The sequence below is a fragment of the Pempheris klunzingeri genome, chromosome 5 (assembly GCF_042242105.1).
Source record: "Pempheris klunzingeri isolate RE-2024b chromosome 5, fPemKlu1.hap1, whole genome shotgun sequence".
Classification (NCBI taxonomy): domain Eukaryota; kingdom Metazoa; phylum Chordata; class Actinopteri; order Acropomatiformes; family Pempheridae; genus Pempheris; species Pempheris klunzingeri.
This window is the reverse complement of record NC_092016.1, coordinates 27,172,811-27,196,706: the sequence shown is the minus strand read 5'-3', so window position 1 is coordinate 27,196,706 and position 23,896 is coordinate 27,172,811. Positions and strand designations below refer to the sequence as shown.

The 23,896-nt window shown below is 40.4% G+C and overlaps 1 protein-coding gene across 1 annotated transcript in view; it reads left to right on the top strand.

Annotated features, from left to right (window-relative positions):
- The window catches only part of lrp5 (low density lipoprotein receptor-related protein 5), a 64,485-nt gene that overhangs the window by 13,692 nt on the left and 26,897 nt on the right, over positions 1-23,896 (top strand). Inside the window, exons 3-11 of the mRNA XM_070831296.1 lie at positions 117-333; positions 2,132-2,200; positions 2,324-2,452; positions 9,163-9,359; positions 9,869-10,000; positions 14,355-14,443; positions 14,537-14,755; positions 15,184-15,272; positions 16,080-16,251. Of these exons, the coding sequence (XP_070687397.1) occupies positions 117-333; positions 2,132-2,200; positions 2,324-2,452; positions 9,163-9,359; positions 9,869-10,000; positions 14,355-14,443; positions 14,537-14,755; positions 15,184-15,272; positions 16,080-16,251 (1,313 nt within the window). The remainder of the gene's footprint in view (positions 1-116; positions 334-2,131; positions 2,201-2,323; positions 2,453-9,162; positions 9,360-9,868; positions 10,001-14,354; positions 14,444-14,536; positions 14,756-15,183; positions 15,273-16,079; positions 16,252-23,896) is intronic.

The following is a 23,896-nucleotide window of genomic DNA, read 5'->3' as shown; positions in this document are numbered from 1 at the left end:
GGTTTTCTCTCAAACACCAACAGAACATGTGTGTCGGGCAGAAGTGAAGTGGTTTAATGAAGAATGCATCTTCCTTCCTGTTACCGTTTCACACTCAGTATGTTTTGTGTTTGCAGCCCTAAAAGAGGCTTTGGGAACTGGCCAGACTGTGGTGGTTTCAGGGCTGGACAGTCCTGATGGGCTGGCCTGTGACTGGTTGGGTAGAAAGCTCTACTGGACAGACTCAGAGACCAATCGGATTGAGGTGGCCAACCTGGATGGCACCTCCAGGAAGGTTCTGTTCTGGATGGACTTGGACCAGCCCAGAGCTATCGCCCTCAACCCTGCTCAACGGTAACACACACTGTTCTTAAGACAGTTTGATCGTAATGTATTTGAACCCTGCCACCAGTGTTAATATGAATGATAGAAAAATCACATAGAAAAACAAGGTTTTAAAAGTAACACATGTCCAGAATTATTCTGAATTCACATCAGAGGACAGATGTGGAGGCTGTGTGAGGTTTCTTTTGGGTCACTCACCAGACACTCCCACCTTTGTTATAGTGTCACTGTCCTCAGAAGCAGAGAGGACTAAACAAACTCAAGAAACGGTTCCACCAGGCTGAGTAGCATCAGAAACTGATGATGAGAGAATTAGGACGGTCTGTGCGTGGTGCACCCATCTACTAAATAATTACAGTATTTGCAGAAATGTCGCATCATCTTAAGCAATTCAATCAAGCAGAGCCTGATGTTTGAAGACACTGCACTTAAACCATACGTTCAATGAGTCAACTGGCCTCATTAGTTTAGCATAAGCTAAATGCACTGATGCACTGGAAAAAGTTTTTTTCCCTGTATTGCTCAGGCGTTATGGGTCTATCATACAGTAATTAGTTGTCTTGAATAGTCTGAATACCATGCTAGCTCCAGGATTGGTCAGATTACAGATGTGTACAGCTAATATTCACATGGATTATGGTAACCACAGGGTGTGTGCATGATTTTGGTTGTTGGCACATCTGTTGGTCATACTGTAAGTGAACAGTGATGGGCTTCTCTCTACCCAGCATCATATTGTGAATGTTAACATAAGATATTATAGCCCAAAAAGACCTTCTACTATGTCTAGTAGTAGTAGTATGACTAGTAGTTGGTAAGTAAAATGTGACAATAGGAATAGAGACCAAAACTATGCAAATTAGATTCAGGTTGTTGTTCTTTAAATTAGTGTACATAATGTGAATCCAAGCAAATTCAGCCCAAGTCAGTCAAATTAACTTCAACCTTGTTCAAACAAAGTGAATCAAATTAGATCAAGCCAAATGTAGTCAATTCAGATGAAGTTGAAAAAGTTTCATTCAGTTTAGTTCCAGGCAGTAGTTCACATTTGCACAGGAATGAGTCAAACAGATCAAATTATACCAGAAGAACAAAAAGACGATGCTTTGTCTCCGTATCACCTCCTTTCTATTTCTCTCTTCTCTCTTTCTAGTTTCCTGCTCTGTTACTTCTACATTGCTGGCCAAAAGAATGCCGATCTGTCCATAATTCTGAAACTGTGTCTCCAGCTCTATCTTTCAGTGTGCTCAGCACACACATGTCCACAGCATTTAATAAGAAGCATTTAAACCAATAACCATCGGTTGTGTGACAGACAGGCTTATTGTACTTCACTTCATTTTAATGTGAACTCAACCAGATCAGAGAGAGTGTTAGTCATTTTACTGTGAATATTATATTGGAATATCCACCAAATTGATGAAAAACAGAAATGGAGAGAGAAATATTTGGGGAGGAAAACAAAATCATATGAGATGGATAGATTTTGTGAAATAACAGAAGAAAGTAAGGCAAAAGGATAAAAAAAAAAAAAAGAAAAACCACTGCACTTTAAAAACAATTTTAAAGTGTTAGTATTAGCCAGGCTTAGTTTGCTGTAGTTAGTGGAAGCATTAAAGTGAGTCTCTTATAAGAGGAAGGCATCAGATAGCTAAGAGGAGAAGAGTACCCTGAAATTTTAGGATCCAGAGTTTTCATTCTATTCAAGTGATCATCTCAACAGTAGTGGTCAGATGCGTATCTCCAAATTGTGATGTGGCCCTGTGTTTGTTTTATTGACAGATTTCTTTTCTGTTTTTTGCTCCAGCTACATGTACTGGACAGACTGGGGAGAGCAGCCCAGAATAGAGCGTGCTGGCATGGACGGCAGCCACAGGTACTGGAACTGTACAATATAACACTTAAGCAAGCCCAACTTCTGTATTCACAATAATGTTTTTATAGTATAGTATCACCAGTGCAGTAGTAAGATCATTTTGTGGACCTCTGTCTCTAACAGGAAAATTATAGTGGATGAGGACATATACTGGCCCAACGGTCTGACTATCGATCTGATCGAAAAGAAGTTGTACTGGGCCGATGCCAAACTCAGCTTCATTCACAGAACTAACCTGGATGGATCAGCACGGTATGGAACTGATGTTTGTATGTATGGGAGTTTTATAGTCTCCTGGAACACAGTAGACCTGTACTAACTTATATGGCGCTGGCTGTATGCTTATATTTGATTCATACAACATATTATGGACAAAAAGCTCCATAAGATTATTTTCAATAGTTACTTTTTAATCTTAAATATCTTAAATCACAAATGAACTCAAATTTGGAGAGCGGAGAGTATTTTTAGAGACAGTTCAGTCAGCCAATTCACATAAAAAAGTTGAATGATATGAGAATACGGCCCAGCAGTATAGATCATCTCAGACCCTTTTTCTTCCAGCAGCATACCTTTAACCCTTTATCGGGCAAGGGACCATATTTGGTAACTTAAGTGGGGGTTCAAATTGCCCCCCCTTACCTCACCATGAGGCAGTAGAACTACAAGATTTCTCCAAGCCAATCAGCGACAATCAGGCTACACGACAGACCGCCAAGAAACCATTTATGGTGACTTCACTGACCTTGATTTTCACCATAACATTAAATTTTTTTTGAAAAACTCACAAAAGTAAAAAAGGTTGAAATTTTGAATTTCTAAGTATTTCAATGAGTGCCCCATAAAGGGTTAAGCCAGTAAGAGAGATGGTGGTGAGATGAGATAAAATATCCTCCCCCTGACGACTTGACTCAGAGTGCAGAAGGAAGCAGCACTGGCAGAGCAGAGAGCAGAGGGAGTGTCGTAACATTTTCTTAACAACTTAGACAGATCAGCAAATGTTTAGGTGCCTTATATATGTACAAGTATAATCACATAAATCCCCCCCAAAAAAGAAAAATCCCTTTCTCACTGCCTCACTCCCTTTCGCACTACATCTTACACCGTGCTATTATGTGCTGGCTTGTTTCAGGAACATCTTTGCACAGCCTGCACCTGGGGTCCTGTCTGGTGTGGTAGACCCCAGCGTCTATTGATCTTGTATTAAGTGCCTGCTCTAGTGCTGCCATGATTAGATCTGTGCTGTGTTTTAACCCAGCCTTTTCCAGCCACTTCTTCTATCTGTTGGTGGTACATGCTGTGTAGGGGCTTGTCCCTCCAGGAAGGTTCATCCTTCTCTTCTGCATTATCAGGTTCCTGCTACCTGAGGTTTTCACTCAGTAGCTCACCTTCAGGGGCCATCCTCCTGATGGATTTTCTGATCTTGGCTGTTTCGTCCTGGACCGTGGCTCTCACGCTCACCAGCTCTCTGCCTCCCTCACTCCACTTAGTGTACAGTCTCAGGGTGCTGGACTTGGGATGAAACCCTCCATGCTTTGTGAGGGGCTTTCTTGTCTTGACATCAGTGGCCTCTATCCCCTCCTTGGGTCAGCTTATTATACCAGCGGGGTATCTGAGGACTGGCAAGGTGTACATGTTGATGGCTCAGACTTTGTTCTTCCCATTCAGCCAACTTTTCAGGACTTTCAGGACTTTTCAGCCTTACTTTGTGTAAGTAATTGACTGTGGCTGACTTCCTTGCAACCTCCTCATGGTTCCCATTAGCCTGGGGGATCCTAAGGTATTTGTAGCTGTCCTGAACATCTGCAATGCTGCCTTCTGGTTTTGATCTTCGTCCCTCTCTTCGATACCATCTGACCACACTTCACACACACACATCGAGTCATGACATTCCAGTGTTGTTGTTGTAGACACAGGTGATGTGTACAGTCAATCAATCAATCAATCAATCAATCTTTATTTATAGAGCGCCAATTCATAACAGCATTATCTCCAGAGTCTTTCCATAAAGAGCAGGTCTAGACCAAACTCTTTAATTAGAGAGAGACCCAACGATTCATGAATTCAACATTAAGGATTCAAGAATTCCCACATGAGCAGCATCAGATATTAGATTAGGAAACAGTGGAGGAAGAACTCCCCTTTAACAGGAAGAAACCTGGAACAGACCCAGGCTCAATGTGGGCGGCTTCTGTAGGGGTCTGTGTTGGGTGGATACAGCTTGATGTCATCCATGTAGAGTCACATCCATCAGTAGTTGGTTCATCCGTGCTGTCAGGCATGCATGGAGTGGGGTTAGTTTCTTCAGCCAGCAGGTCTGGATCATGTCCGGGCCCGGTGCTGTCCAGCTCTTCATACCGGACACTCTTTCTTGGGAGATTGTGGCTGTTGGCTCGCAGTCTGACCTTTTCCTAATGATTTCTTGCGATCCTCATTCACTTTTTGCACACAGTCACAATTTTGTCTGTTTAACTGTTTGATACTTCAACTCAATGTGTCCTTTCAAATTCAGTGTCAGTGTGGTTGACGTTCTGACTTGTGTTTTCCTGGAGACCTGGAGGCACAATTTGTGTAAAAAAGGAAAGAGAGAGCACATTATTGTATGTGGCGGCACAGTATTGTCGCTGCCTCTGAATTGCCAGTAGCACTGGCCATGCCAGCATGCAGGGGGCCATGAAAACACAGCGTGTGAGCTGACTCTTGTGGTATGAGGTTAATGATGCTCACGTTCACATTCATTAGTTTCAAATGGATACGTTTAGCTCATCGGTATCCAAAATCATGAGCATGTTCACTCAACATGCCCTTTTAGCGCATTCATGCACAACACTGATGAGCTATCATGCTATTATGGCCTATTTCATTGAAGTTGAAATAAAATGGACTCCTTAAAATTCTAGCACCAAGAACTGTTACAGGACAAAACACCAGCTCTCTATCTGCTATTGAAACTTCAGATCAGCAGAAAATTCTTTGAGTTTTCACCCCGTGCAACTGCTCTCCAACAGGGAAGAGGGGGGAGGAAAAACACAGAAAAAAAAGCTGTACAGACAGAATGAAGGAAAAATATAGAGAGAAAGTATGAGAGAGTTATCCAACACAAACAGAGTTGTGGTATTGAGGCCCCAGTCAAAACACACACAGCTCCACACACACTCCCAGTGCATCTCTCTTTCCTTTTGTCCTTCTCTCCATTAGTCCATCTATAAGCCTTCTCCCTCCCCAACTTATCATTTTCTATCTTTATCCATCCAGCCTTTCTCCATCATTCTCTTGAACGTTCACTTCCAATGAAAGTTTCCAAACAAAAACAAAACGAAGGTTAAATATTGAAAAAGCTGAATAAAAGACGGAAAATGATTTGGCCAAAGATGTCATAGCGCACTTAAGCACATATAACTGGTATTATTCCACCAAAGCCCAAACCATTTTTGAAATAACTATTATTGACCATTTCTAAATAGTTGAAGTCTGGATCACAAAGTCTATACGTGTTGTTTTTCCATGAAAGCTGTGTAGGATAGAGATCTGAGCAGGGTTTGACATAATATTTGTTCCCCACTGGCCCATTTGGTCAGTAGATCAGTTTTACTGGTCCCTTGTAAATTTGCACTGGCCCACCCGTCCGCTCTTTTCCGTCATTTTGGTGATTGAATGTACATAATATGTACAACAGTGAAGTTCCCTTACATTTGGTTGTTTTCCTGTAGTTATTCATATGTAATGTTGATATATTACATAAATATGTCAAATGTAAAATGAAGCATGTATTGGATCAGTAAATGAACATGGTGTGTGTGTAGGCTTCGCCATATTTTGTTTAAGTTTCTATTCAACATTAAGGATTCAAGAATCCCCACATGAGCAGCATCAGATATTATATTAGGAAACAGTGGAGGAAGAACTCCTCTATAACAGGAAGAAACCTCGAACAGACCCAGGCTCAGATGTGAGAAAAAGCCTACTAGAACAGAAGTCTGAAAAGTTGGGATTAAATGTACTGAGTATCATACATGATTTTAGCCCATTTCACTAGTCTGCATGAGTCAGACATGAATTGAACGGCAGCTGTTCTCTTGGAAACTAAACTAAACCTGCTAGTGTAACATAACGTTACCTGCAGTTAATTTTTTATAGTTGTTACAATATTTACAATATGGTGTAGAGGTTGGATGAGATCCAAACCAAAATGTTTGATGCTGTTGGGAAATCATGGTAAACTCAGCCAGCCACTCTGTCCCTATGGTGGCAGCACCTCTGCAAGTATGATATTGTATATACTAGCTCTCCTTCTTAATGCTTGAAGCTGCACAACACAGTATTTTTATGTAACCACAGCACTCATCAGGCAGCCAAAATAGGGTTTGTTCTGCAGTCTCACATACTGGGGGCTGTCCGTGAGGTAGTCAGTGACCCATACAGCCAGCTGGGCACTGACCCCCGCTCTCTCCAGCTTCACCGTGAGCAGGGAAGGTTGGATCGTGTTGAAAGCACTGGAGAAAGGATCACGAAAAAAGTGATCCTCACAGTGCTTCCAGTGTTAGCTCCAGTTAGCAACATATGATATTCTGTTGCACTAACAATCATAGAACAGAGCAGACATGTACATATGCATGCTTTAATCTGAACGTACCTGACCGCTTGAGCGATTTGCCCATTTGCTTACAAATTTGCACACACACACTCACTCACACACACACACACACACACACACACACACCGAGCAGAGCTTTGAAATCTGGAGTTGGTTAAATTTGCTCTTTCGTTTTTTTCCCTTAACCATGGCTGGCAGGCACCTCTGCTTTTACAGCACACACACAGGACTAAAAATGATGATTGATGAAAGCTGGTTTCTGGTTTGTTGATATTCTGAATGCAAGCCTTTGATCCTATGCCTAAGTGTGTTAGTGTTTTCCTAATGCAGTGAGTGAATCTAAAGTGTGTTTTAACCGCTCTCTCCTGATCAAATCACTTGCTCGTACACACCTCTGTAGCCTTCATGCTTTTTGTTTCTGTTTGACCCTAAGGGTAGAAAGAGAGCATACCTTTGCCAAGGCTGCACAAGCTTCTAAATGTACTGTTTTAATAATGAAGTGGTTACAGAACTTAAACCTAGGCTGTTGAGGTAAAACCATCGATCACATTGCCTTGCAATGTGGTCTAGGCTTTCATTGTCCCCAGAGGAGGATTCCTAATGGTTTTCTAACCTTTCCTCTAGTGCCTCCATCAGGCCATACTTCACTTGACCCCTTTTTAACTTCAAACCTTCTGTTTGTTGTTCAAGTCGTCTAACACCTTTGATTTGGGGGGCTTAATGAACATTGCAGCTAAGAAGTCAATAATAGAGCTTCAGACATTCATGCTCTTCTTCTAGCAAAAAGCCAGCAACAGTGCAAATGCAACAATGAGGTTCAGGTGCTATTCATTTTATTTATTATTTAAACCGGCAGCTGTACCAGTACCCAGTGGTACCTTTTTATGGTACTTTACTCTCTGTGTAATAAGAAAAATGTAATTTTGGTTGTAAAAGTCCAAACTTCACAATTTCAACATTGTTGTTTGGAAACATGTTGAGAACATTGTGTTATTTATTCCTTTTATTTAAGAAGCTGCAGTGGTGACGTAGTCTCACTCTCTTTCTCTCTAACTCATATTCCAGCTCACTCTCTCACCCAGATGCATTCTCAGGTACTGAAATGTGGCATCGATGGATTTATTGTGATTTGGCACTTGGTTGTACCATCATAATTTGGGTTTGTACACATAAAAGAAACAAGCTCAGTACTAACCTTAGTAGAGCTGATTGCACCCACTCTAGTCCCACCAGGCGCATTGTGGTGCATTTCAGGAGCGTCCCCGCTGAAGATTAAAGATCTATTTTTGATGGAAACAATGCAGTTTTCATTGCTAGATCCATTATTCAGGTCTATGTGTTTTGTGTCTGCCTCCAGTGAACCGGCCTGTGCCAAGGTGGGTGGAGGGCTGGGTACACTCAATGTTCAATTCAATTCAATTCAATTCAGTTCAATTCAATTCAATTCAATTTATTTTGTATAGCCCAATATCACAACAGAGTTGTCTCACAGTGCTTTACAAAGTTCACTGAAATAAACAAGAAGTGTAAGCGAACTAACAGTCTAATAAAGAGTCCAGCAGTCGATGAGGCCAATACTGTTAACAGTGTCAGCAGCTCACACTCAGGCATAGTGTCTTAAAGTTTGTTATGAATTGGCGTTATATAAATATGGATTGATTGATTTAAAGCAAAATGTCGCCACTTTTGTTCAGGCAAAGTTTTTGTCCAACTGTTTTTTTTTGGACAAATTTTAACATCTTAGAACTTTGTTGTCCAATGAAAAAAGGACTTTTCAAAAAAAGTTACTTGGTATTAGTACAGCATTTCAGGGTGTTCAGACAATACAAAGCCAAAGATGAGTTAACTGGCCGGGCTGAGGTTGCAACGTTGGTTTTGGCACGATATTCCTGCCTTCTCTTAAAGCAAACTAAAGAGCCATGTTGGGTGTTAAAGCTGACTACTGGTCTGGCCTTCAAACTTTCAAAAAGTGTTTGCTCACACCCATGATCATTTGTGTTTTTGACGAATATAGGCTCTTAATCTGGTGAGAGAACTAGAACTAGAGAAATAATCCAAGTGCTGTTCAGTTTAAAATCATTAATGTCACATGGTATTCATGGTTCTGAATATAACTTAATAGAAGAGAGACGCTTGATAGAAGTGTTACTTTAATCAGTGGAACAAGTTGCATGTATTTCAGAATGGTATGCTCATGTAAAGCCGTATAGCATTAAATCTTTTCTTGACTAAATATCACTTTGAAATACATAATGTGTTGAATATCACAAATTTCATAATTTTTCAGTCCACATCCATACCAGAGCATTGTGTGATAGAAAACGCTCATTCTTTTTCATTCTAAAAAACCTTTGATTTTGTCCTGTAGTGAAACCGTGGTGGAAGGCACCCTGACCCATCCTTTTGCACTAACTCTGTCTGAGGAGACCTTATACTGGACCGACTGGCAGACCCGCTCCATCCATGCCTGTAACAAACACAGTGGGGACAAAACCAGAGAGATCCTGAGTGGGATTTACTCTCCTATGGACATCCAAGTCCTGGAGCCCTATCGACAGCCTTACAGTAAGTGAAATCTTTGCGTATGTAAAGGACAGTAATGTAAATCAAAAGCTCGCAGTTCAATCCCTGGCTCCTACAGTCCACATGTCGAGGTGTCTTGGGCAAGGCACTGAACCCTGACTTGCTCCTGAAGCATAGCTTCAGTGTGTGAGTGTGTGGGGGGAAAAAAACCTCCTCTAACTTAGATTCCCCCTGCATAAATGATGTGAGAATGTGTAGTGTTTAAGCGCTTTGGGTGGTCAAAATGACTACAAAGGCTTTATACAAGTACAGACCATTTACCATTTACCATCAGTATACCAAACCATTACACTGATGTATTCCAGCTGGAGTGAGTAATGTCATCTGTGATGATTGATAAATATCAGACACATAACAGCAGAGACTCAGCCCTGGCAATGGATTGAGCATTTTAAAAGCTCACTGAATATGGTCCTGCAGCACCTCTACCACACGGTCAATCATATCTTCTCCTTGTCTATTCTCCATTCTTGCTTTTTTTGCCCCTGCAGTCCAGACTCCCTGTAGTGATGATAATGGCGGCTGCAGTCATCTCTGCCTACTGTCTCCGGTCAAGCCCTTCTACAGCTGCGCCTGCCCAACTGGAGTCCAGCTTCAATCAAATGGAAAGACATGCAAACCAGGTATGGAACTTATTTACACCAGTTGGACCACAAACTAAATCCTCTGGTCATCCCTCAGGAAAAAGCTGAAAATCTGAGAGAGGTCAACTGCCAACAGTTTTTTCTTCAGAATCAGTATAGTCACTGCTTTGGAAAGCACATGATACAATCAGTGGCATCACTTCCATCTCAGTCAATCTCACAGTTAAACCTACCTCATATCATATAAACATTTCCCACTTATAATTATTGAATTATTTATTAGTTCTAATGTATCTCATGAAAACGCCAGGAGCTGTTCTCTTTCAGTGTGTCAGATACATTTAATCAGTGTTTTGTTTCTTCTGCTACGCCTCTCATTTTTTACATTGTTGGTTGTGAACGTTAATTGGGCTGCCTGTAAAAACTGTCTCTGTCTTCTCTAATAATAACATGAAGGTTTCTTCTTGATAAATGAACCAGTAATTAGTCCACTCGGTATCTCCCACCATATGGAACTTTCTATAATTAGATCAATCAACAACTGAGCTCTCCCCATGACAAGTGAGCAAACTCCAGAGAAAGTTAGCAAGTGGACTGTGAGTTAAGATGTTTTTGTCAAGCAAGTTGATGACTTTCAAATATTGAAAAGTGCACCTCAAATGGCTTTGATAATCACATCACAAAGCACACGGGGGACTGGAGTCAGATTTGATACATCCTATGGAGACCCCGCCCTGGCAGTGGATTAGTATTTAGTATTTGCTGTTGCTGACCTCCATTACTATTGTCTTTGGTAGCATGGAGTGTATCAGCTTTAAAACAAGTGAAAATGACTCTGCTAGCAGAGTGGGACATTAACTGACCAGCCGCCATGTTGATTCCCACGATGCTAAAACAATAGAGCCTTATTTTGCAAAAACTCAACAATGTGAGAGAGCGTCTGTGTCTGTTCGCTTGTGTTATGTGAATGTATTTAATCTGAATGAAGCATGCCAACCAATCAGTTAGCCACTGTTGACACAAAAAACAACAATGCTCTATTGTGTGTGTGTGTGTGTGTGTGTGTGTGTCTGTCTTTGTGTCCGTGCTTCTAATTTGTTTTGCTTGGCTGGTTAAATTGAAGGCGTTTGTTATTGCACTGGCAGCAGTGTGTGTGTGTGTGTGTGTGTGTGTGTGTTTGAGAGAGAGAGAGAGAGAGAGAGAGAGACTGTCAGGGGTCTTGAAGTGTCTCCGAATGAAGTCAAGCGAAGACGAGTGGAATCACAGATGCTTTCCCTCCATCCTTTTCACTCCCTCCCTTCATTTATCCCCCCTCGCCTCAGTCATTTAGGTAACGATGGAAGAACTTTCAGCGTCAGATCTGTTTGGTGTCAAGGCTCAGTGATGCCAGATATTGATTGGTTGTGAAGGTGCAGCAGGAATGAGAGAAGAAAGATTTACATGATTTGCAGAACCATGTGTTTTTGACATGTGTGCTATCTGACATTTTTTAGATATTATGATGTACCATGTATTGTACATTGTACTAAATTACAAAGAACAAAATGTATTTACAAATTTTTTGTCTTGGTAGGTTTTTATAAAAACGCAGATTTTTAAGGATATACTAACCATGTCTGTATTTGTCTGCTATTAAGTCTTTGTCTTAAGATTCAAGTAAATAGATTTGAAGCGTGAGACAAATACAAGAAAGAAAGATAAGGCAGATATGGGAATAGAGAGAGAGAGAAACTTTGAACTGCTTTAAGTGTGAGCTCTTCAGAGCCAGAGGTGTGAGAGACAAAGAAAAAACAGTTAATTGTCTCCCATGAGGTGAGTTTGGCTCCTTTTAAATCTGAACCAACAGCCAAACAGTGGAGGATCCCTCAGGACAGCTCAGCCTTTTGCTCCAGTCTGGATGGAGCAAGGAGGAGGCAAGCAAAGTGATAATAGTAGAGCTTGGCTTGAGCTGTAGTGAAAATGTTTCTCACTACAAATAGAGGGATGTTTTTGGAATTACTTTTTCTGACTTTATTCATCTGTAAGGACATTATTATCAGGCTATACTCAGGCTACTTTTACTCAAGTATGTACTCAAGAACAGTTTTTAGGTACTTTTATTTTACTTGAGTATTTACAGTTTATGCTACTTCATGCATTTACTCCACTATATGTCAATGAGAAGTATTGTCCTTTTTACTCCACTACATATGTTTCACAGCTTAAGTTACTTTTCAGATTAAGATTTTATAAAACACATGAAAAGGCTATGAAATACAATGAAGATTAAATCACATTTCAGGTGTCTATGAGTTGTAAGCAGTTGAAGACCTAAATGTCCCAGAATATTTGAGTTTTAAGAACTCTGGGCTCTAATCCAGATACCAAAACACAGACTTGGATCTGCTAGATGCTGCTTTGACATCTGCACTGATATCTACAAGCTTTGGAGAAATGTAACATTTTTCCATTGGGACGGAAATTGACTGCTGTTTGTCAAGTTTATAGCATTTGTCCAGACTTCCCTCTATGTTAAGATATTTTAAGTAAATGTATCTGTTGCCTTTGATGCAATCAGTATTTAACGGTGTAAAATACATGTTATCATGGAATGACGCACACAATAAGGACAGCATGAAAAATGTAAAAACATATGCAAAAATATATACTCACTCTCTCTGTCCAACCTCCACTCAATCCACCTCTGTTCCAGGTTTCTTCCTGTTAAAGGGGAGTTCTTCCTGCCACTGTTGCCTAATATCATATCTGATGCTGCTCATGTGGGGAGACCTGCTCTTTTTGGAAAGAGTCTTGAGATAACGCTGTTATGAATTGGTGTTATATAAATAAAGATTGATTGAGTGATTGATTGACAAAAAGAACAAAAAAAAGAATGATTGAAAAAACAGTGGCTCCCTGGCCACAGTTCTGACTGTAATGTTTGAGGTACTCAAAGATTTAGTCAGTGGAACTTGGTTTTAATGTTGGTGTAATTTTAGCCAGTGTTTAGGTCATCATTTCCTCAGACAATTTCAGGATATGATAATGGTTTCTGCTGAAGGATATTTCTCCTGGCTGTAAAAAATTCCGATCAGAAGTAAGCAGACCTTGAACTATGTGCTTAGTCATCTAGACTGAGATTGTGTTGCTTGTGTGACTTACTGTCTTTTCACATGATATACAAATGAATGACTAAAGTTTGTTAGTGCAATCAGGCAATACAATCATATTTGAATTACAGAAAGAACATCACAGGGCCTATCAGTGCTTTGGCTTCACAGCTAACTACAAGAAACAAGGAAAACAAAATGTGATATTTTTGTAAGAACTGAACAAAAAACAAAAAAATGTTGCTTAGTTTTGTCTTAAGCTGGAAATGTTTACAGGATGCTGGGAGCCAAGAACCAAGAAAATCAGTAAAAATCCCTCACGGAAATGACTGATTTTATTTTTGGGATTTTCTGAAGTTTTTAGCAGACTTAACCTATTTTATAATGACTCATTTTTGATTACATGACCTTACATAATTAACTTCATGTTATTTCATCAAGTATTTATATATTCAGTGCCACCTATGTAGTTATTTGTATTGCACCAATACAGTATGTATATATATGTCATTTCCTACCTCCAAACAAACCCCAACCATTTTTTTTCACTGCAATGTGGGGACAACAAGGGGAACATAGCTTATCTTTTCCTAGACCAAACCATTATTGTATCTTTTCAAACTGTTGGGCTGTTGTTGGGTTGGATTTACAAAGATTTTGCCCTGGAAGTGGCGCTCTTGAAAGAATGGCCTAATAATTGCCCAAAATAGAGCATTAATAACATTTGTCAGTTGTGTATCAATTGGAAGGTCAGCATTACACCTAAAATTCAGAGCTCAGTCTTTTGTGTGAAGACACAGCTGTGACTGCTTGGACTTGTTGAAGAGTTTGAAGGACAAGGGCATTAATCAGGCAGGCACGGTCTTGACACGTTACCAGAAACTAAAAGTCGTGATATCTCGGGGTCTGCTGCTTCAATGTTGTCCTTTAAAAGACAAATCTGTCTCCGTTTGTCCCCCAACTTAATTGACATACAATATCTTATCACCTGTGTCATATCCAACACCTCTGTTTGATAAACAGTACATGCTGCAGGACTTGACATAAAGGTGAAAGACGTCAGCATAGAAGCAGAAATAAATGTTATGTTGTGGAAGTGTTAAGTGTTCTTTTAGGGTTGTATTGTAAGACTGTACACTACTATGCTAGAGTTCATCCATGGGCTCAAAGTAAGACCTGCTCTGTCAGAGCTAAAACAACTGTTACAAACCCTCCAGTGAGCACTTTTTGACTGCAAATAACTGCTGCTACAAATCAGCTCGGAATAACAAGTAATAAAAAGTAAATGTGTCTGGTATCCATAGGAGCAGAGCAGGTTTTGCTGCTGGCTCGACGGACTGACCTGAGGAGAATCTCACTTGACCTGCCAGACTTCACTGACATAGTCCTGCAGGTAAACACACACACACACACACACACCACATTTAACATAAGCGCTGTGCTGTTCCACTCTCATGTATTCATCATTGTTCCTTTGTTCATGCAGGTTGATGACATTCGCCATGCCATAGCTATAGACTATGACCCGGTTGAGGGTTATGTCTATTGGACAGATGATGAAGTTCGGGCTATCCGGCGATCCCACATTGATGGCAGTAATGCCATGGTGCTGGTTACCACAGAGATCAACCACCCAGACGGCATTGCTGTGGACTGGGTGGCCAGAAACCTGTACTGGACTGACACTGGCACTGACCGGATTGAGGTACATTTGAGACTTTGCATTGGAGTTCTGTTTATGGTGGAAGGCTGTCTATGCTATGGGAGACCACGGTTTGAATGTCGTTTACATTGTTTTATCAGTTTGTTTATGGAGTTTTAAAACCACTGATTGAGTCAGTACAGTAGTCTGACCAATCACAGAAACCCTGGCCATGATGTAGTTCCATCCATCCATGACCCCATCCCATCCATGACTCACTGGTTTATCCCTGTGTAGCTTAACACAGAAAACAAGGTACAAGGATCATGTATTTGTCATTGCACAATAGAATCCAAGTTGTAGTTGCAATATGCTGCACAAGAAAAACCGAAAGAAAACTACTTGTGGATAAACAGGTTGGATGGTTATAACAATGCTATTGTGTAAAAAAATTGTATTTTAATACTGAATTGTGTCCTGTGATCTTTCAGGTTACCAGACTCAATGGAACTTCACGGAAAATTTTGATTTCTGAGAACCTGGATGAACCCAGAGCTATTGTCCTGGACCCCATCAATGGGTAGGTGTTAGCATGTTTATATGAGAGACTTTATTTATCCCACACCAGGGAAATGTACTTGTTACAGCAACAGAAGAGACAGAAAAGGTGCAGAAATAAAGTGTCGGTTAAAGAATTAGTGTAGAAACAAGGGATATAACGAAATAGAAAAATAAATGCTATGAGAGAAAAAAAATACCATATATGCATGTGTGTATGGCACAGGATATTGCGAGTGTAAGAAAACAAAAACAAAAATGAGTGGTGATAAAGTAAATGGTAAATGGTCTGTATCTGCACAGCGGTTTCTAGTCATTTCAACCACTCAAAGCGCTTTTACATCACATCCCCATTCACCCATTCACACATCATTCATTCAGGAGGAATCTGAGTTCGAGGAGATTCTAGTCTCCAGACTATATGTGTGTATGTGTATCTTTTCATATGCTGATTCTGCTTTGGTGTGTCTTCCTCAAGCTCCATAGGCCATAGGCCTGGGCTTCTGTGCAGTATCTTAGTTGTTCCTATGATTGTGCTCTTCTGGACAGAGGTTTCAGATTACTAAATCTATTACCACTGATGCCTTCTGTTGTTTGGTTGTATGTGTGTGTTATTAATAATGTTATTAATAAGGTTTGTCTTTCTTCTTTAGAAGGTTCTGAAATTATTGACAGCTGTGAAATACACATTTTATATTCAAGAATCTTCAAAATGGATAGACTCTACAGTACATAATCTACATGTTAGCTGGGAAAACATGCAAAATTGATGTTTTCTCTGTGATTGGAAGTAAGCACTATCTTCTCCTGTTGCCTCTATCTCTCTCAGGTACATGTACTGGACTGACTGGGGGGAGCATCCTAAGATCGAGCGGGCCAACCTGGATGGAATGGATCGAGTGGTTCTGCTCAACAGCTCTCTGGGCTGGCCCAATGGACTAGCTATAGATTATGCTGCAGGAAAACTATACTGGGGAGATGCAAAAACTGACAAGATTGAGGTATGTCTAATAGCGATCTATGCAAAATCTATTTATGCTTTCAGCAGCTTCTTCTCAGCTGGGACACAGCTGAAAGACAGGACAGAGAGGAAATCAGAAAAAGATGAGGTAGATTGAGGAGTAATTACACATGTGTTCATGCATGTGTGTTTTAGTAATGATCCACGGCAATGTGGAGTTATGCAATAGCTGGACAGACTAGCGTGCCATTGTGTCAGACTGTTGTCATCTGGTCTGGGCTGAGTTGTCTGGCCTGTCTTCTTGCCTTGCTCTGGTTTGGTTCGGTATGGTCTGTGCTGGTCTCGTAATGTTGTACATTTTATCCACTAACAGATACATATTTTACCCATTGTTCATACTGCCAAGTGTGGAATGCTGAATAGTGAACGTCATTTATTTATTTGACTCTAACCTGATGAGGCAAATGGAAGAGGGTGACTTAGGGGCTATAACAGAAAAACTGTTAGATAATTATCTTTTCAGAAATTGCCACAGTGCTTAATTGATATATAATGGACAGCTTAACTGCAGTGATTCAGTGCTTCCAGTCCCATGCAGAAAATATTATGTGTAATATCATCTGTCAATTGTACACCATTCAGATGGCATTAGAAACCCCCATGTCTGAAGAGAAGGGGCTGCATGGCTCTCACATACATCCTTGAGTCCTATGGTTTAACTTTGGTATTTCTAACCAACTCATGGGAACTTGTCCATCATAACACTGGTCCCATGACTCCAAATGCTTTTGATTAGCCAAGAATCTGAAAGGTCTCTTTTCAAACAGCAGCAGATGATTTCACTATTCAGTATTTCCTCTTTGCGTATCAGTGACATCAGCCACTGCAGTAGATGAACATAAAGAAATCCTTCTGCCAAGTGGCTCCCAGTAGCTCTCAGTGTTATATTATCTAGTGTATTATGTAATTAAGGTATTGTACAAGAGAAAGCTATGAAAATACAGTGTACCTGTCTAGAATTCAATTCAATCTCAAAAACACGGTCTTCTTACTGTGTGACTGCTTTTGAAGCTGTGACATGATTGCTATGACTCCATCCTGGCAAGTGACAATTAGGAGTATGCCAGGAAATGAGTGCACGCTGCCAGCTGTCGTCCTTGTGTTTAATCACTTTGCCATTTCAATAAAACTACTTCAGAACTATAGCGTAGGGCTTTGTGCAGCCATCTTGTATACAAATTCATTCAAAATTATTCAACCCTCTTTGTAAATCAGGTGTATTGGCAAAATTCACAAACTTTAAGCTATGCTCAATGAACAACTCAAACAACAACACTTGAAATAGCTCAACACAACTAATATTACAGGTGCTTTCTCCAAATTCAACACAATATGCCACTTTTAATGACTACAGCTGTCTCAAAATGATTCAACCCCCTGAATAGAACCCCTCATAAGAGAACTCATTTGCAAATCAGGTGTTGTCTCAAGCACATCTGATGCAACTAATCAAGGGCCACATTAGTTGTATCAGACAGAATACATCAAGTATCAAGTATCCGGACTGGCCAGGGGTTTGTTCACAACTACGTTTGGATACAAAAAGATAGCAAAGGCACTACGTTCTTAGAGATACTGTTGGAAGCATAGTTTACAAGTTCAAAGCTAAAGGATCACTGGCTACTCTACCTGGACGTGGCAGAAAGGAAGATATTAACAGCTGCCACCAGATTTCTGAGGAGGGAGGTGGACAGAAACCCTCCAGTGACAGTAAAAGATCTGCAGCAAGACTTTGCGGCAGCAGGCACTGAGGTTTCAGTTTCTACAGTAAGACGCAAAGTAACAGTTGAAGGCCTCCATGCCCGAACTCCAAGATGCACACCATAACTGGCCCAAAAGCACAAGCCCCAATATGTTAGAAAGTATTTAAATAAGCCACAGCAGTTTTGGGATTCTGATCTATAGACCCAAAAAGTTCCAGTTCCTCCTCTGTCTGGAGGAGGAAGAATGAGGCAGACGCTGAAGAGAACACCCTGCCTACTGTGAAGCATGACGGTGGCTGGACACCTGCAGCGTTGGGAAGACGGATTCAATCAAGTATCAGGAAATCCTTGGAGAAAACGTCATGTTGTCTGTAAGGAAGCTGAAGCTTGGGCGTCATTGGACCTTCCAACAAGACAATGATAGCAAGCATACCTCAATGTCCACCAAGGCTTGGCTTCAGAAAAAGTCCTGGAAGATACGAGAGTGGCCGTCACAGTCGCCTGACTTGAATTTCATAGAAAATATCTGGTGGGATTTGATGAAGGTGGTTGCAGCACACAAACCCAAGAACACTAGAGAGGTGGAGGCTGTTGCCCATGAGGAATGCACTCAGATTCCTCAGGAACGCTGTCAGGACCTGGTGTCTGGCTATGCATCACATTTGTAGCTGGTCAAAACAGCAACGGGTGCTCTACTAAGTACTAAAGATGCTTGTCAAGAAGGGGTTGAATAAGTTTGAGACTGCAGTAGTCATTAAAAGTGGCATATTGTGTTGAATTTGGAGAAAGCACCTGTAATATTAGTTGTGTTGAGCTATTTCAAGTGTTGTTGTTTGAGTTGTTCATTGAGCATAGCTTAAAGTTTGCGAATTTTGCCAATACACCTCATTTGCTATGGAAGCCATTGATGAGAAGCCAGTATGGGAGAATAATGATCTCTGAGATCTCTTCTCTTAATTCTCATCAGTACACGAGCAGCAGCGTTCTGGACCAGCTGGAGAGTCTTTAAGGACTTATTGGGGCAGTCTGATAATAAGGAGTTGCAACTTCAATTTTGAGTTTAGAAGCAGGAAATTGCTGGTCATCCAGGACTTTATGTCCTTAAGGCATATTTGAAGTTTAGTTAACTGATTGGATTCATCTGGCTTCATTGATATGTATAATTGTGTATCATCGGCATAACAGTGGAAATTAATGGAGTGTTTCCTGATAATATTACCCAGAGGAAGCATATATAAGGTAAATAATATCGGTCCAAGCACTGAACCTTGTGGAACTCCATGTCTAACTTTAGTGTGGACAGAAGACTCATTTTGACATGTACAAACTGAAATCGATCTAATAAATAGGACATAAACCAACTTAATGTGGTTCCTTTTATGCCAATGAACTGTTCCAGTCTCTGTAACAGGATGTGATGGTCAATGGTATCAAAAGCAGCACTCAGATCTAACAAGACCAGGACAGAGAGACGTCCTCTGTCTGATGCCATAAGGAGGTCGTTTGTAACCTTCACCAGTGCTGTCTCTGTGCTATGGTTTGCTCTAAATCCTGACTGAAAATCTTCAAATAGACTATTGGTATTCAGAAAATTACACAGTTGATTGGCTGCTACTTTCTCCAGGATCTTGGAGAGAAAGGGAAGGTTGGGTAAAGGTCTATAGTTGGCTAATACACCTGAATCAAGAGTAGGCTTTTTCAGAAGAGGTTTAATTAATGCTACTTTGAAGGACTGTGGTACGTAGCCTGTTAGTAAAGACTGATTTATTATAACCAGTAAGGACGTATTAATTAAGGGCAGAATTTCTTTAAGTAGCCCAGTAGGGATCTAAGGGGTCTAAGAGAGTTGATGATTTGGATGAGGAAATTGTTGAAGCCAATTCAGGAAGTAAAATTGGAGAAAAACAGTCCAAATGCACATTAAGTCCAGCAGCTGTTTCCATGGTACTTAAGTTTGAGGTTGAATCAGAGCCTGTTGAGGGCAGGGGGTGATGTATGTTGTACAATTGCCAACCCATGTTGCCCTTGTTTGACAAGTTTTCTCCTTGTCTATTCTTTCTTTTTAATTAATTTTCTATGTCATCTGTGCTACTGCTGTTTATGCACATCCATTTTGTTCTGGGGCCAGCGTGTTTAAAGCTCGTGTGTGGACTGAAGGGTCATTTTATTTCTGTCCGTCGATGGACAGTTGGTCTATGAAATAGGAAGGTGCAAATATTTTTGAATTTGCCACATAAGCAGAGAAAACAGAGAAAGGCCCGTGGTGTTCCCTTTTGCTCAAAAGGTAGAAGACCTACAACAAGCAGAATTAAGTGCATCTCTGTCTTCACTGGCTGGCGGTGCTTGACTTAGCCCAGGAGGCCTCCACAGCCCAGTTTGAGAAGCAGAGAACAACAAGCTGAGGCTTGGCAGGGGGGGTAGTTGTTGTTCTTATTTCCCTTCCCCCACTCCCCAAGACTTGTAGAGCTCCTTTAAAACAGGTGTTCAGCTTTCTCCTTCTCTCACTCACTGTTGCACACTAATCTCTTTTTCCGACATTACAGCAACTACATGTCCCTCATCTGCTCTTTCCTTCTCTATATTTTTATTTTTTCCACTTCTTACTAGTCCTTGATTAATGTTGTTTTTCATTTCTTACTCCTCAGCATTTGTGTCTGATTTGTCAGGTTATTGTTGTCATCACTGTATTTTTGGTTGTGGTGTCTGCAGAATTGGACGAGTTTACTAGTGTTAACATATTTCCAAAGCAGCATAGAGTGGAGGAGAGGAGACAAGAACAAAAAAAGGGAATGCCTGAGCTTTCTGGTTGAGTACTCACCAATTGAAAAAAGGTGGCTGCTCTCTCTCTCTCTCTCTCTCTCTCTCTCTCTCTCTCTCTCTCTCTCTGTCTCTCTTTGTCAGGGTGAAAGGACCAACCTCAAAGGGCTTTTTTCACGTCTCAGCCTTGTTTTTATTCTGCTGAAAAGAAATTGCTGCTGGGTGTGAAGACATTTCCATTGTGCGTCTGCCTTGAGTCTCTCGTGTGTGTGTGTGTGTGTGTGTGTGTGTGTGTGTGTGTGTCTTTGTGCGTGTCTGATTTTGGTCAGTGTTTATTACACACATGCATGAAGGATCAGGCCGAACATCCACAATAAGATTTTAAGGTATGTCCCATGGCCAAGTATACATCTTAATGAGAGACCAGTACATTATAAATGACATCTAAATCTAAATCAGAAATTCAAAATTAATAACATGTTCAATATATTAAGATGAATGATGTTTAAAATGACAAAATATTGACTAAAGAATGTGCAAATGTTCACAGTCTAAAGAAAAAAGGGCAAGTTCAGTGTGCAAAAATCAAAACCTAGATATTTCCTAAAATGTCTGTTGATATAAAGCATAACATTGGATGTGTAGTGTCCATGATAAGAGTCAGTATTAGCGGCTCAAGGTCCTGGAGACAGATTACAGCTAATGTGCGTTTTTACATCTGTCCATAAAATCAAGGTTTGTGCTGGAGATCATTTTCATAACAGCTTGATGGAAAAACAGCTAAAAGAATACAAAGCCACAGAGGTACCTGAACTGTTGGCATTGATTTGACTCTACACTGAGAATGTGCTGCTTCTCTTGGTTTTACATTTGAATACACTTAATATGTTTTGGATATTGGGTCAGGCTATTTGAAGATAAATTAAAATATTTCATCAATTAATTGAGAACATAAAAGACTGATTAGTGAATATAATCATCAGTCCTCAAACTAATTTAGTGCTCACTAAAATTGAGTTTGGGAGATGCTTGACCCAAGAGACCATGTACAATAATCTGAGAAGAATCTACACACTTCAATCTTTGTTGTATTCATGTGTTTCTCGAATGCATATCGAGCAGATTAGATTAGATTAGAGTACTGGAACCTTTCCCTCTCATTGTTAAGCAAAAGGCTCACCCTTTTATATCCATGTTGTGCCGACACCTTCAAAGTTCCCTTTGTTTCCTTCTCTTATTCTTCACCAGGTGTAAAAGTTGGTAAAAATGGCATCATGACACACATTAAAAAGTAAAACTAGAGCTTAACAGCATTGACACCTGGTCTTACTGTTACTGAGATTCAAATCTGTCACCAGGAGAGAGAACACACTGTCTTTCAAGCCAGTAAATCTAGGGAGAGCCACTAATGGTGTGTTAGTGTTTTTTAGAGTTCATCTATGTTGTACACACACAGGATGCTTTGTTCCTTCCATCCTGAGGAGTTTTAGATCACAAAAACCGAAGAATGAATCCAATTTCATTCAATTCTTAGATTATTTGCAAGATCTTGAAATTTGCTCAGATCACTGCTTGGCCTTTCATCCCCACTTTACACATGGTGTAATCAATTCTGAACCATTGTTACAATGCTACGTCGCATACAACCAAACCTCTATTTCAGCAAACCGTCTTCATTGAAAATGTGTTAATTCAAATGGGATTTTCTCAGGTAGCAGTTACCCCCCGCTGTAGTGCTGAGACTGAAGATGATCTTAGTTATTTAATTATTCATCTACAGATCTTTATTTTTCATTTAGTTTATTTATTGTTTAGTTTAATATGTTATGGGTGCAGCGTGTTGGAGGCACTGCTGCTGTGTCATCAGTATCAGCTGACAAACTGAATTTCAATAGCGTTAATGCATCATATTGTTTAATGTGAGGTGTGTACATGTGGTGTGTATTATACTTGGGTATTTGAATTGTAGCACTACTTTGTGTGTGTGTGTGTGTGTGTGTGTATAAAGTGAGCCTGCCAAACAAATGAAAACTGAACAGCGGCCAGCATTTTACCTTTTCAAAGAGAGAAGAGAGAGAATGATAAATGACTGAGGCAGGCTGAAGACTTTGTCCAAGAGCACTGAAGGAATGCTCTCTCTCTCTCTCTCTCTCTCTCCCTCTCTTTCCATCTTGCTCTGTTTTCAATTCTTTTTTAAGGAAATCTGACTCCCCTTCTGCAACCTCCCACCCCACCCCCTCGTCTGTGGAAAAAAACCCTCTGAAGTTACCGCACAGGCACCCTCCTTTTGAATAGGAGTGTGTGTGTGTGTGAGAGAGAGAGGGAGAGAGCAGTGTTAGCTGCTTTGACTGATGTGTTGCTTTCTCTGCACACACACACAAAACGGCTGCTTTTGCTGTGATTATGCAGATTGCTTTTGCATAGTGCCATTCAATCACACTGTCGAGCCATATGGTAACTGCTTTTAAGTGTGTGTGTTTGTGTGTGTGTGAGGTGCGCAGGGAGGTGTGCATGGTGGAATTTCCCCTGCTTAAGGCCCTGTAACTTGTTTCAATAGCTTGTCTCCTTGCCTACGTCCTGTGTCTGTTACCGTTAAGCTGAACGGGAGAAGTCTGTACAATACCCAATGAGACAAAAACATGTCAGTGCTGGAATGTAACCAAGTACATTTACTCAAGTATTGTATTAAATACAATTTTGAGTCACTCATACTTTACTTGACTATTTAAATTTTATCATACATAAACATGTAGCATAACAAAACACATTGCAAATATAGAAAACAGAACCAAATATGGAAAACTTGTTGTAAATTCAAACAACACAATACAGAAAGTTACACAGAAAAACTGAAAATGGAGCTGTTGCCATGGTTGTGGCTAGTGACCTACTTCATGATGCAGGCTATGTTAGGCCTTAGACCATGTACACTTGCTATACATTAAATGTTTTGTAGATTTCTTGAATAATATCTGAGTCATGCAGGTAATTTTGAAATGGAATTAAACTTTCAGTTTTTTAACTTTTATAAAACTGTCACTGTATCCTGAGAGAAGAACATGAGACAGGTCATCTGTGAAATTAGCTTCCTCTAAGTAGGGGGAGGCTCTAAGGTAGTGTCAATCACTGCTCGTGCACACACTGCACATGCCCCCTCATTCTGTC